The sequence below is a fragment of the Arachis duranensis genome, chromosome 10, assembly GCF_000817695.3.
Source record: "Arachis duranensis cultivar V14167 chromosome 10, aradu.V14167.gnm2.J7QH, whole genome shotgun sequence".
Lineage (NCBI taxonomy): Eukaryota > Viridiplantae > Streptophyta > Magnoliopsida > Fabales > Fabaceae > Arachis > Arachis duranensis.
In genome coordinates, this window is record NC_029781.3 from 1673323 (window position 1) to 1685822 (window position 12500).

The 12500-nt window shown below is 38.8% G+C and overlaps 1 protein-coding gene across 2 annotated transcripts in view; it reads right to left on the reverse strand.

The window, feature by feature from the left end:
• LOC107468110 (ISWI chromatin-remodeling complex ATPase CHR11) overlaps positions 1 to 6175 on the reverse strand; it is an 8437-nt gene extending 2262 nt beyond the window's left edge. Inside the window, exons 1-16 of one of the 2 annotated variants that reach the window (XM_052255389.1) lie at positions 6025 to 6175; positions 5523 to 5771; positions 4973 to 5095; positions 4793 to 4896; positions 4287 to 4390; positions 3780 to 3877; positions 3441 to 3620; positions 3128 to 3349; positions 2200 to 2334; positions 1806 to 2088; positions 1641 to 1714; positions 1254 to 1474; positions 1077 to 1164; positions 903 to 996; positions 634 to 822; positions 68 to 99 (exon numbers count right to left, since the gene is read on the reverse strand). In XM_052255389.1, the coding sequence (XP_052111349.1) occupies positions 68 to 99; positions 634 to 822; positions 903 to 996; positions 1077 to 1164; positions 1254 to 1474; positions 1641 to 1714; positions 1806 to 2088; positions 2200 to 2334; positions 3128 to 3349; positions 3441 to 3620; positions 3780 to 3877; positions 4287 to 4390; positions 4793 to 4896; positions 4973 to 5095; positions 5523 to 5771; positions 6025 to 6027 (2199 nt within the window). In that variant the 5' untranslated portion in view covers positions 6028 to 6175. Of the gene's footprint in view, positions 1 to 67; positions 100 to 633; positions 823 to 902; positions 997 to 1076; positions 1165 to 1253; positions 1475 to 1640; positions 1715 to 1805; positions 2089 to 2199; positions 2335 to 3127; positions 3350 to 3440; positions 3621 to 3779; positions 3878 to 4286; positions 4391 to 4792; positions 4897 to 4972; positions 5096 to 5522; positions 5883 to 6024 lie in introns of those variants that run through there. The other variant, XM_016087345.3, reaches the window with a different exon arrangement.
• Positions 6176 to 12500: the final 6325 nt, after the last annotated feature.

Below are 12500 nucleotides of genomic sequence, written 5' to 3' on the forward strand. Positions count from 1 at the left end.
AAGGTTGAGTAATAAAACAGAAAAGCCAAGAATAATTTTTCATGTAAAATATAAATGACATCTTTACCTTATCATCATCAAAATCATATAACTCGGCAGCTACAAAAAGATCCGAGTATTAGTACTCCAAACTCAAATGATGTCAAAAAGGCAATATCAAATCCCTCAACAGAACCCAAAGATGCCCTTGTATCATGTTAGAATAACAAAAAGGCTCCAGTAATAAACAAAAGAAAACTACAGTTGCCATGCTAGCCTCATGGAAGTGATGTCATTTTTGTTTTGGAGATGAATCAAGCCAAAAGCAGCACCATTTGATAGAGCTGGGGTTATGTATCATCTCCCTCCCATGGTCAAATGACGTCATTTCTGGCTTTATTCACCAGAAACAAAAATAGTGTCGCTTCCCAGAGTCTAGCATGGCCTCTTCAATCCAGATCAGCATTTCGTCAATGGAGTTGTGACAAATATACATTGAGTGACTAATTTTATACACGATGTCACAGTTGATGGACTTAATTGAGTCACAAATAAATTTGAGGGAGCAAATAGTCTTTATTTTAACTTCTAAACAAAAGAAAAACATCAAGCCATTTTTTTCGGAGCAATAACTTCTATCAATACGTTACGTACTGTCATCCATCTTGAATTTGATTGCATCTTCAGTAAATTTCTTCATCTTGGCATCAAGTTCAGCAGTTGCTTCCTCTCCTTTAGCAATGATTCTATCAATGTCCTCATCTGTAATAGTGCTATCTTTGGAACTGAAAACCATTTCTGCTCCAAATCTAACCATTTGAAGCAACTCATCTTTATTTACCGCTGCACATACAAACCAGCAGAATCATGTCAGACAATACTCATTGCAGAAAGAAACAAAACAATAATTATAAAATCCTTACTCTTTTGCTCAGCCAACCGTCCTTGCTGAATCACTAGAGCATCAAGTGCAAGCTTTTTGTAAGCCCTTTCAATGACCTTCTCCTCAATTGTATACTGTGCAATATTATAAGCAGTAAGCCAACAATAACAAATGAATAACTAACCAAACAAAACATAACAAGAAGTTTGCAAACCTCTGTGCAAAAGCGAAAAACTTGGACTTCTTTCTTTTGACCTATCCTATGAGCACGATCCTGGGCTTGCAAGTCAACTTGTGGGTTCCTGATGTTTAACCATCAGCCATCAGTAAACAATGATTATGGTATAGAAGCAAATCAGGTGGCTTCTTGCACAATTTGTGAAGTTCTCACCAGTCACTATCATATAGGATGACAACATCAGCAGTAGCAAGGTTAATTCCAAGACCTCCAGCTCGAGTTGATAACAAGAAGACAAATTTCTCACTTCCAGGTTTGTTGAAAGTGTCAATGGAAGCATCCCGCTCATCTCCACCAGTATTGCCATCTATGCGACAATAGTGATACCCACGAAACATTAAATAATCTTCAAGTATGTCTAGCAGCCTAGTCATCTGAGGGGAAAAAAAATCCAACCACACACACACACACACACATACACATTTTAGTGATAATAATCATGGTTTAAAGGAAAATAGGTCAAAAGAATATTCAAAAGGGAGACATAAATGAAAACAAAACAGGCTGCAAAATACATAGCATTCACAGATAGAACCTAACCTGTGAAAATATAAGGACCCTAGAATCACGCTCCTTCAATTTAGGAAGTAACTTGTCCAAGAGAACCATTTTACCTGGAAAATTTTTGAAACATGAGCTAATCTTATCATATTGGTCAACAAGCGAAGAACATCTGAAGTATCTCTCAACCTAAACAGAAATTACCAGCATTAGTAATGAGATGATCCCCTGTTGTATATGGAGGACCGGGTTCAGCACCCTGGAAAAGATATGGATGATTGCAACATTTTCGTAGCTGCATAGCTATATTCAGGAGGCGCTTCCGTTCTCCACCAGCATTGACAACCTCAAGATCCTTCTGCAGAAGCGCTCTATAGTACTGTTTCTGCATTTGTGACATACCTACTTTAAGAATGGTTTCCTTTTTAGGCGGCAACCCTTTCTCAACATCGGACTTCAACCTACGAAGAAGAAATGGCCGGAGGACCTTAAAATGCAAGAGAGGGGGGGGGGAGGGGATGAAAAATGTCAACTCTGTACCAGGTTAAGATTACAGACATACGAATCTCAACAATCAAAAGAAGGTTACACAATTTACCTTGTGTAATTGCTGGACAACCTCTTGTTGGTCATTCTCACCAGAGATTTGAAACCACTCATCAAAGGTTTCAGCAGAACTAAAAATTTCGGGAAGAAGAAAGTTGAGCAGAGACCAGAGTTCATGAAGATTGTTCTGCACCAATAAAAGAGATAACATACAGCAACAAGTACTTCAGACGAATAATATGCATATGAACTGATAATATGTTATTAAAAGAGATTAAAAAATAAATGGTTTGAACACAAATATGATCTAGGATAGGGCACTATGTTGGCATTTAATCCATGTAGCTAACCCACCTAGTGGGGTAAGGCTAGTTATGTTTGTTTTATAAATATGATTATACAGATACATGATAATTTAAAATAAACCAAACAAACACATTCCAAAAATTACAACTCAAGAAAAATAATGAAACTTTAAAGCTTCCTACTGTTAAATTATTTCCACTCCTAGCGATCAAAACCACTTTGATTATTCAAAGAACTATTCAGCAGAAACACACAATGATTAACGCAGAATGCCTTCACATATGGTGAAAACATAACAATTGTTCCCCAGAACAATGGCTTGTTGATTTTTAGAACATATTTTCCTTACTAGATGAAGTAAAAGTTAATACTGGAATGATGCACTACAACTCATAAAAGATTATTGGAAATGACATATCTAGAATTTCACCACCAATACAAACAGTTTCTGTGTTTGATAATTTACTGATCATAGGGTAGAAGATATCATTCTGATTTGATTTGGCATGTCACCATTTTCATGCATATATTCATCAAGAAATTAAATAAAATACAACAGATAAAAGAGGGGGTTGGATGGGGGAAAAAAAAAAAGAAAAAGAACAAAAAAAAAATCCTTTGAAGCACTACACAACATTGTGGTTTGTGGATAACATTAACTCATTAAGTCATACCTGAAGCGGTGTGCCGGTAATAAGGAGGCGATAATTTGTGTTGTAGAGTCTCATTGTTTTGGAAAGCAAGGAATTTTCATTCTTAATTCGATGGGCTTCATCGATAATGATGTAACGCCAACTAAATCGACGCAATGTAGACTTCTCCTTGATTGCCATTTCAAAACTTGTAACACAGACATCGAACTTCCCGGCTACCAGTAATTCCTCCCTTATATGTCTCTGCAGAAATTTAAAATTATTAATGTCGAAGACAAGCATCAATATTAACCTTTCCCCCCAAAAAAATTCAATCCGGCAAAGATGTTCTTACCCTCTCTTCAGGGTTGCCAAGGAACTTTACTGCACGTAGAATAGGACAAAAACGCCGAATCTCATTCATCCAATTTCCAAGAGTAGATTTGGGAGCAACAACCATATGAGGGCCTTTGATTCCTCTGAACTCATGTAAATAACCCAACAAAGATATAGTTTGCAATGTTTTACCAAGCCCCTGCGAATCAGATTGATTGTCATTCATCATGACTAAATAAATCAAGCGATCAATGACTCAACCTTACTCCACTAATACTGTAACACATCCAAAAGCATGTTCGCTGTGCAGAATCAAATGACAATATATGCAAGCCAAGGCCAAATCTGTTCCACTTACCATTTCATCAGCCAGAATTCCATTTATTCCATTCTCATACAATCTTATAAGCCAATTTAGCCCAGCAAGTTGGTAGTCCCTCAATTTCCCTTGGATGCCTGTTGTAATGAACAAACAAGGATTTCACACTCAAAAATATTAGGCACGAATAGAACATTCACACACTAGATGCACAAACACACAAGACTGGTCAATTGAAGATCAAACCAGTAGACTTCTGATGACTAGCTTTGATGACATATATTACAATAAAACAACTAGAGAAAAGTGTGTAGAGGAAAGTTCAATAATATATAACTCTAGAACATGTGAAACCCCAAAGGACAAACCATGAAGCAAAAATGTACCAAGGATGGAGGTCTTCTACCACCAGACTTCAAATCAGCATAGAATGTTCTCCATGTGTAAAAAGAAATGGCAGGGTAAAATGGTATATCTATGAATGTGAGACACTATAAATATAGCCCTGAAAAACATCTAATCAACGCATATACACAGGACATTTACATGATGGTTGTGTCACGAGACGAGTGTTTGATAAACCATCTTCCTCTTCTTTTAGGTATTCTTCATCTTCCTCCTCTTCTGTCACTTTTGATGCATGGCGGCCCCTAAAATAGACATCATTGAATGCAGGGTGAGTTCTTTTATACAACGGAGGGGGTCTTTTCATATTTTTCCTACCTGCTAGGTAACTTCATAACTTTGAGGATGACATAAAATGAATTTAAAAGGGAAACTTTCCAAGAGAAATTAGCAATAATGTTAAATCAAAATGTCAAATGCTTCAACTTGTTAGGTAATAAAAAAACACTTTAAGCATGTAGATATTCCATTTATATATCAGTTTGTTGTTTTCTGAAGGTATATCGGGAGCAGAAAGTGCTGATATATAGTTTGTAAAAAAAGCTAATCAACTTATGAGGTACAGTATGCTAACACATAGTTCATACAAAAAGCTAATCAACAAGTCAATTACCAAATCACAGTATACATCAAGATAAAGAATGTACCTTCCTCTTGCCTTCTGAGATGAAGATTGATCACCTTTTGCAAAATGTGCAAACAGCTCAGTCTGCTGTAAGAGATACTTCAGTCTTCCTTTTCCTCTATTGTTCTGTTAGAATTATCTAGTTATCAATAACATGAACAGATTACAATAATAAGAAGTAAATCAGCACATCTACACCCACCATGTCGGCATCTATGGCTGCATTTTGTGCATCCAATATCTCCTGAATCTTCTGCTTCTTCATTTTCTGCATCTCTTTCAATCTAGCTTTCTCACGCTTGCCAGGATCAACAGCATCTTCACCCTAGTACCAGAAGACACAAAGTTAGACTTCCAGCTAGATTTTATCCGCTTAGCATAGAAGTAGCAGCATATATGCAAAAATATGTTAAAATGGAGACAAACTGAAAACTAGAACACGTTATTCATTGGCGAAACCTTAATTCAACTACCTAATCACGATACTAAGCTTAAACGGGAAAATCCTCGACAGTAACAATTAAAAATGCAGTAATTCATAGCACGTCGATCCTCACTATCTCTCAGCACATTTTCCACCGATTTCAACTCAAGTCAACGGAATTCAACTTCAAGCTCCACAAAGAACGCCATAATCACATTATCCAAACATGCATCACGCAAATTAATAGCAAAACACAAACCCTAGAACAAAAAAAAAAAGAAGAAAATTAAATAGTAGAAGCAACAAAATAAGCAGCAACAACTCTCACCTGCTCATCCTCGTCAGCATCTCCGGCGGCAGCAGGATCTTCGTCGTCATCGTGCGAATTATCATTTCCGGCTTCGTCGTCGTCGTCGTCGGAGCTAGCTTGACGAGCCACCGCCTCAAGCTCCTCCTCGTCCTCTTCATTGATCTGCTGGTTGACCTGCTCCTCCTCCTCGGAGCTCGAACCGCTAGAGATAGCTTCGTCGGAAGAAACTTGCGGCTTCGAAGGCCTCGCCATGGAACAAAAACTCTTCTGAAATCAAGGTTCAAAATTGGTGCGTGAGAAAGAGAGATGACGTTAGTGATTTTTGTGTTTGGTTTTGTTGAAGTGACTATTAGAATCTCGAGTACTTCAGGATAACAATGATACAATACATTGTTTACTTATCCTAACCATTTTTTGCGACCATGGAAACGAGTGAGATTAAAGGGTCCGAGCAAAACTTAGCATTATAACATTGAGTCCTTTTTTCATTATGAGAAATTTCTGTGGATCCGATCCATACCATTTTCTGATGAGCAGGATCCTCTTTTGGAGGCAAGCTCAGAGCATACTTCTATAGCATTAGATTGAGGAAGCAGGAAATAACACTAGCTAAGCTTTCAGAGAGAGAAGAAAAATTTAGAACATTTTGTAAGATTAGAAAAGTGGATATATTACAATGTTCATTCAAATCTGATTACAACTGGGGCGAGCACCTCCTTTTATAGAGGTCTCTGGATAGGAGTGATATCTCACGGAATCCAAACAAACCTATCATACAATGCTAACTGGAGGATAAGGATAAGCCTTATCTTCTTTCTAACCTTTCTGAGACATGTGACAGAAGTCGCTTTATTCTAGCACACTTAGGTAGCATTTGGTGGAGAGAAAGAGACGGAAAGACTGAGACTGCAAGACAGAGACTAAGAGACAGGGATTGAAATAAATCTCAGTATTCTGTTTGGTACAAAATGGGAGACAGGAATTGAAATAAGAATGAAACTCTAATTTAATTTGCACAAAGAGTAAAATTGAAATTAATTAATTGAAATGAAAGTTTTTTAGGTATAAAATGTTATTAAAGTTTCAGTCTCCATCTCTAAAAATTTCAGTCCCCTGTGTCCCTACTTTTTGGAGGTACTGAAATACTGAAATTTTAGAGACAAAGACAGAAATTTTAGTACCAGTCTCTGAACTAACAAACACGATACTGAGTCTCAATCTCTCAGTCTCTGTCTCAGTACCTCAAAACAAACGCTACCTTAATAATTATACATATTCTAGCACACTTAATAATTATATATAGTGGGGGCCACTGCTTTAGTAAAGGGACAGTTTGAAATAGTCTTCTGGAAGGGTCCCGTCACCATCTGAGAAGGATGAATTCGAAGCCAAATTGACAGCTCTATCTTGTAGATAGAGAAACGGATCTTCAGTATTTCCTTCATTTGGATCTTGGGCATCTTGCAGATATGGGTCATATGGGTCTGATTTTGGGCCTTCAGCATCATCGGGTATTCCTGCATCAACTCTGGTTGGGCTTGGTGGTAAAGCATACACCCTTCCACCTAGATCTTCAGAATTCAGATCTTCTTCAGAATTTCTGTTTGGAACATGTGTGGACGTGCTGGGTTGGTCTCTTGGAGCATAAAAAGAGTATTGTCCAAATTGATTGATTATCCCTGAAGTTATAAATCTGGACTGAAACTCCTGGAGGGTTATTGGTGGAACATCTGTCTGAAATGGGAGTCCTTCAACTACATGTTTTTCTCCATATAGTCCAGGCTGCCAAAGTTTACAAAGGTATTTAGCCAAGGCATTTAGGACTGTTTTTTCATCTGTGGGCCACATGGTAGAGTATCCAACAATATCAACCTTGTTCATGGTGTGTACATTACCTCTGGTAAAATAATTCCTCTGTAAGGTGACAAAACAACAGAATTTCCGTTTTGCCTTAGAGAATTTATTCCACAGTTGATGTTGTTCGAGCATATTATATAACATTCCTCTCCATGCTCCGAGTGGGGCATACATGGAAAATAACCGGACTAGATGAGACTGGGCTGTAGTGCTATTACACAGCATGTGATATACAGGGAAGAGAGGTATTATGATAGCGCATGTATACATGGAAGATAGAGCCCAGATATACCACATCATTTCTTCTGGTATAGGTCCTTGGATTATGTGTATAGTGCAAAAAGGGGTATCCATGTCGAAGTACTTTGGATTTGGATGGATTTGGGTTATAACAAGGAGCTGGTGTAGCCAGTAAAACAAAGTTTGCCTGGCTAGACAGTCTATTTGAAACTCTGTCCGAGGTCTTGCTTGGAAGGGGAAAGGTCCAATTTTTCTTTTGTATGGGTTATTGTGAAGTGGACAATCAGGGAATGGAATGGTGTATGAAGGATTGTATGTGCTCATGGTGCAAATGTAATGGATTGGTTTGGGAGGTGGTTCTGTTGGTTTGGGAGGTGGTTCTTTGGTTGGTCTGGATAGAAAATCAGCAAGTGTGTTTTGGTGACCTTTTATGTGTCTCACTTCGAATTTATAGCGGGAGAACCAATCTTTCCATCGCAAGAGTTGAGAGTCAGACAAGATCTTTTTCTTGATCTCTAGCATTGACGGGAAAGAGGTGTTATCCATTTCCACGGTGAAATGATAAGAACTGAGGTGGAAATTGAATTTTTCTATCCCTCTTTTGACAGCAAGAATCTCTTTGTAAGTGGCATGGTAATGTTTTTCGGATTCTTTGAACTTCCCGCTAGCATGCGCATAGTAATGTCTTGTTCCATCAATCTCTTCAAGCAGCACAGCTCCCCAGAATTCATCACTAGCATCTGTCTGCAATATTCTCTTTCCTGTGTTGGGAATCTTTAAAGGAGGAGGGTCTTGTGCTACCTTCTTCAGGGTTTTGACAGCTGTTGTTTGCTCTGGTCCCCATGGTGGGGGCTTCTTTTGCAAGAGTTTTGACAGCTGGCTGGTGTGTTTGGTCACATCTGGGATAAAGTCTCTGATGTAGTTGACGATTCCCAAGAATTGTTGGACTTGTTTGACTGTCATGTTCTCATCAGGGAAGTTGATTAACCCTTTGGCAATATGTTCTCCTGGTTGGAAAAATCCATCTTCGAAAACCATCCCAAGGAAATCGATTCTTTTTTGGGCAATAGAGCTCTTCTTTGCTGATAGCATGATTCCCTGATCTTTGATGATTTGAGTGAATTTGGCTAGTAGTGCTTTGTGGGCTTCATTGTTTCATTGTCTTTCGAGAACAGTAATATATCATCAATGTAAATAAGTGTGGAGTGTAATATGGGCTCAAAGATTTTGGTCATGGCCTTTTGGAAAAGGGACGGGGCTACTTTGAGACCAAATGGCATTACTATCCATTGATATTGGGCTTCAGGGATACAAAATGTTGTTTTGTATCTATCCTCAGGATGGAGCCCAATTTGCCAGAAACCAGCCTTTAGATCAAACTTGCTGAATATTTTTGCTCCATTTAATCTTTGTGTAGTAACTGAGATTTTTGGTAAAGGAAACTTGTCATCTTGTAAGAAGACATTAAGTGGCTTGTAATCAATAACAAGTCTCTTCTTTCCTCTATTTTGTTCAGCCCTTTTTTCAACATAGAATGCTTGGCACGCCCAATTGGATTTGGTTGGTTCAATGAGTCGCTGAACCAGAAGAGCTGCACATTCAGCCTTTGCCAATTTTAGATCTTCAGGGTTCATTCCTGAATGTGTGGCCTTTGTTGGATTGATGTCTTCATTCTTTTTGAAAGGGAGGCAGACATAAAATTCTGGATTCTTCCACAATGGTGCAGGGTGGTTGAATTGGTCATGACTATCACAACAAGCACTAAGGAGTAGTTGCTGGATCTCTTTATATTCTTCTGGTGCTTTACTGATTTCAAGAATGCTTTGCATCCCTATAAAGGGCAAAAATTGCCCTTTGTAAGTAAGGCCAGTGGGTTTGATATGTAACCCATAGGTTCGGAAGAATGCATCAAAGCCAAACAAAACATCTTTGTCTGGGAGATAGCTTCCCAATACCCTGAGCCAAGTGGTCTGGCCTGCAAATATTTCCAAACCAATGGGTTGTTTGGAAATAAGATTGATGGTGAAGATTTCATTGTTAGCTGCTGTGAACCTTTTAGAAAAGGGTGCCCATATTTCTTTTGGCAAGACGTGTGGTCTTAGGACAGTGGCGCAAGATCCAGTATCCATCAATGCAACAGCCTTTGTTGGTATGTCATAGACAGATGCCTTGACTTTTAAATCGAAATGAGGACGAGGAGTACCATCAATCTGTTTCATTCCTAAGGATCCAAGGTATCCAAGCTCTTCTTCTGGGAAGCTTGATCCTTTAGGAATTTTTGTGGTTATGGAGGCTATGGGTGGTGCAAAGGAGGATATGGAAAAGATTGATATTTTTGGTGGGAAGTCATCTTCAGAATCAGAATCTTGGAAAACATACTCAGTTTTTTCATCTTTGACTTCTTGTTCTTCAAGTACTGATTCAAGATCTTCTCCATCTTCAATGGAAGCCGCATCCATTAAGGACTGAAGCATTTTGATCTCCTTTTTTGTCTTGTGAGGACATGACTTGGCAAAATGTCCCTGTTTTCCACAGATGAAACATCTGTTTGACTTAGTTTGGGGCTTTCTTCTCTTGAAATAATGGTATTTTTGCTTCCTTCTCCCCTTTCTAAATGGCTTTTGGTGGAATGCCTTGGTTGGCTGTTGCAGTGGGTCTTTTTCTTTGGCTTGCATTCACACGTGTTTGGCTCCTTGCATTTGATCTTCAAGTAAGATTTATTACATGCTCCTTTGAGTTTGCTCGAATTTTTGCTGAGCTGTTTGAACATTTGTTGTTGTTCACATAATTTATCAAGAGCGGCTAGAGCCAATTGGTATATTTCTCCAATGGTAGTGGTTGCCACTTCTTTGCGAAGAGCCATCATCATTCGGTGTAGCTCTGGCTGGAGTTCATCTGGCAAAGATGCGATAAAGACTTGTTTAAGTGGCGGATTATTATTTCCTCCAAGAGGATAATATTTAGCAGCCATCCTCTTGTAATGTCTTTCCAAGTCCTTCCTGTTGAGTGAGCAGCATTTCATTTCAAAATATTCTTGAGAATTTCTTTTCTGAATGATTGAGATGTCTCCCAGGAATTCTTGGTGTATAATTCCCAAAAACTGTGAAGAGGTACCATTGATGAGCTGGAGTCGTTCATACTCAGATAAGTTATTCACCCATTCTCGGAGGTTGCCAGTCATCCGATTTATGAAATCTGCAAGGACTTGTCTGCTTGTAAGGTTTGATTGGCCATGGTGGTTTCAATCCAAGCACTGAATTCATTTAACCTTTCTCTGTACCTTGCTGGTTGGATATCATCAAAGGTGAACCATTTATTAGAAGTTTTAACTTCAAAAGACCCTGTCTGTGTATGACTAGATGAATCTGTTGGTTCATCCCTTTCAGATGTTATCTCTTCCTCTTCTTCTTCTACAGGGTTAACCATGGCTATTGCTGAAAGATCTGCTTTGTAGTCTTTCTCAGACCAGTCATCTGTTTCTTCACTAATTTCAGTAGTCTCCTCCTCAGAGACTTCAGTGGTTTCTTCGCTGTGCGAGTGATTGTCCAGAGAGATCATGTTAATTGATCTTCCTGGGGCAGGTGACCCTTCTTTGATGCCTTTATCTTTTGTAGGAACATTTTCTTCTCTGAAGAAATTTCCTGGCTTCCAAGGAGGATAAGGCTTGGATTCATGAGAGGGCTGAGACTGAGATGGATAACTCCGTCCTTGGGGAGAGATGGATTTTTTGGTGTTTGCTTGTCTGGCTAAATGGTAGGTGGATTTGAAAATGGAATCATAATCTGGGGTTTCTGGTGGTGAATATGTTGGAGGGAATAAGACAGATGAATATGAAATATATGGTTTAGGATACATGGATAATGGGTCTATAGCCAGTGCTTGAGGTACAACCACTTTACTTTTGTCCATCTCAATCTGTCGGAGTTGAGCCTTGACTTGATCTAGCTCTCTATTTTTCTTATGGAATTCTGGGCCAAAGTACCTACTGTCAATGTAGGTCTTGAGTTCTTGATCAAGATGAAAAGCTTGCGTAGCTAATCGATTTTTGAGTTCAGCAACCTGTTCTGCCACGGAGCCTATTTGTGCTGAAAGACCTTCAGTTTTTTCCACAAGAGTGTTAAGGGTATGATCAATTCTTAGTAAGACTTTATTTTGGCTGACTGCATTGTCTGTATGCCAATTAAGTACTTCCTCTTGGGGAGTTGTCGTTTGATGTCCATGTGGAGTAATTCCTTGAGGAATCACATAAGGTCTCCTAGTGATCTTCTTTTCATCAGTCTGGGTCACCAGAGGTAGGAACTCTTCTTCATAAGATCTGAGAGTGGCAATACATGGGATAGTATTGGCTGACTGATAAGAAAAATTCATAGAGCCTTTTCTGAACAGTCTAGTCTTTCTGAGCATCGGTCTCCTTTTGATCATTGGAGCTGCTTCAGCATCATCAGGAGACTCAGGTCTTTTAAAGGAACAAGGGGTTGGAAGTGACTTCTTCTTCTTTTTCTTATTCTTTTGTCTCCTACCATAATCTTCATCGTCGGTGTCACTCCATTGATTGGCACAGTCACAGTCAGAATCACACATGGAGGGATCAACATCCCAGATGAAGTGGCCATTTATGTGAGAGACATAAACAGGTCTTCCGTTCTCATAAAAGTGCACAGGTTGATCATTTTGATCATGAGTTGTTTGCACTTGAACAGGAGAGATCATATTGATTCTTCTAAAAGATGGTCCTCGCAGTGAGCTTTGTTTGGTTATTCCAGGTCTTTGAAAAACAGTGGTCACCGTTCCATCACTATTATGAGTAATAGTTGGTGGTGCTGTAGTGTAAACATCAACCTGTTCTTTTGGGAAGGCCTTTTCATAATCAGTAATTCATTCCAATGGAATGATGGAAGA